The sequence below is a fragment of the Gavialis gangeticus genome, unplaced genomic scaffold (assembly GCF_001723915.1).
Source record: "Gavialis gangeticus isolate Ggan-Ray unplaced genomic scaffold, GavGan_comp1, whole genome shotgun sequence".
NCBI classification, from domain to species: Eukaryota; Metazoa; Chordata; order Crocodylia; family Gavialidae; genus Gavialis; species Gavialis gangeticus.
Genome location: NW_017728992.1, coordinates 67,071,854 through 67,073,302, shown reverse-complemented (window position 1 = coordinate 67,073,302; position 1,449 = coordinate 67,071,854). Strand labels below are relative to the sequence as shown.

Sequence of the window (1,449 nt, the reverse complement as noted above, 5' to 3'; positions counted from 1 at the left end):
GGGGTGGGGTGGGGGGAATAAGGAAAAGGCTATCTGAAGGTAAAGATGGAACCAAGGTACAGTGCTGTCAACTGTTTTTCATTAAAGGTTAGTAACTCAGGGAACAGACCCAGGGCAAGACTGTGCTACACTTTACCCACCTTGAACTTGCAACACTAAGCTGTGTGCTTGGAGTGCTACGGAAAATAAAACAAAGCAAACACCACACTTTTATATCCTCTTCCACCCTTTTTGCACCTGATAACTTAAATCCTGGGAGTCTGCTTAAGTTATGACAGTCTGAGAAATTTGCCACTTGGGTTACAATTAGGGTGGCCATCATAGAGGACAGTCCAGTTGTCCTCTGTCCTCTATTGATATGAAACCTGATGATTTTATGTCTTGAAGCAAAAAATAGAGGACATAAAGGTGTCGGGTTTTGTTTCAACAGAGGACAGAGTAGCAGAAAACCAGAATGTCCTCTATGATGGCTACCCTAGTTACAATACTGTCGGGTCCCACACCAGCCCTGCATACCAGTCCTGCATTTGCCAGCCCCACTTATAAGAGTGCTCGAAAGGCAGGCAACAATACTATCCTTTGTGTGTAGTTTATTCCCATCCCCTGCTCTTAGTTTGTTTTAGGTCTTCTAGACTACAGGTCAGCAAGGGCAGGGACTGTCTGTTTTTCCCCTATCTTTGTGTAATAATCATCAAAAGGATGCCCCAATCCATCTAAGTAGTTTCTGCAGAACATTCACCCACCACTACCACCACCTGATAGAGATTGCCTTGGAAGACTTCTTACCTTGCCTTTGTATAAAAACCCTGAGCAGTGGGTTTGCACTTGAAACTGCCTTGAAGAAGTTATCGTCATTATTAATAGGAAGAAGATCCCCGTGTACGTCAGCATACCCGATCATCACCTCCGTACTGGAAATGTGGTGAATGTGAAGAACAAGTTTGTAGAAGTCTTCAAACTTTCCTGGCTTGTAACGATCTAGAGAAAATCTTCTGAATTCTGCTCCAAACTAGAACAAAAACACAAAAAGGATGTGAATGAACAATACTACACTGCAACACTCAGGTGCTGAGTCAGTATAGCATTTGTTGCATTTTTCCCTCCGTCTTTATATTGCAAACAGCTGGAAGATACAGTTCCAAATCTACAATTACATTCTTGTACCAGGATTCAGTACAATAGAACTGACTACCCTATAACAACATTTCCCCCTGTGAGTTCACCCGGATACAGTGTTCTTCACTTCCTCCACTAAATTGGTCTGTTTAAGCATTTTGCAAGCTATACTGTTCCATTCCATTTTAGATGTGACTGAATTTCAGAAGTTATCCTTTAAATACTACAGAGATGCTGCAAGGCTTATTCAGTTTATATTTGTGAAGCACACTTAGATCATCAATTGAATGCTGTTATTAAAAAGCATTATTTTACAAATACTAATAGGAAATT

At 41.1% G+C, this 1,449-nt stretch overlaps 1 protein-coding gene across 1 annotated transcript in view; it reads right to left on the bottom strand.

Annotated features, from left to right (window-relative positions):
- The window catches only part of PARD6G (par-6 family cell polarity regulator gamma), a 152,097-nt gene that overhangs the window by 112,478 nt on the left and 38,170 nt on the right, over window positions 1–1,449 (bottom strand). Inside the window, exon 2 of the mRNA XM_019523895.1 lies at window positions 787–1,009. Within this exon, the coding sequence (XP_019379440.1) occupies window positions 787–1,009 (223 nt within the window). The remainder of the gene's footprint in view (window positions 1–786; window positions 1,010–1,449) is intronic.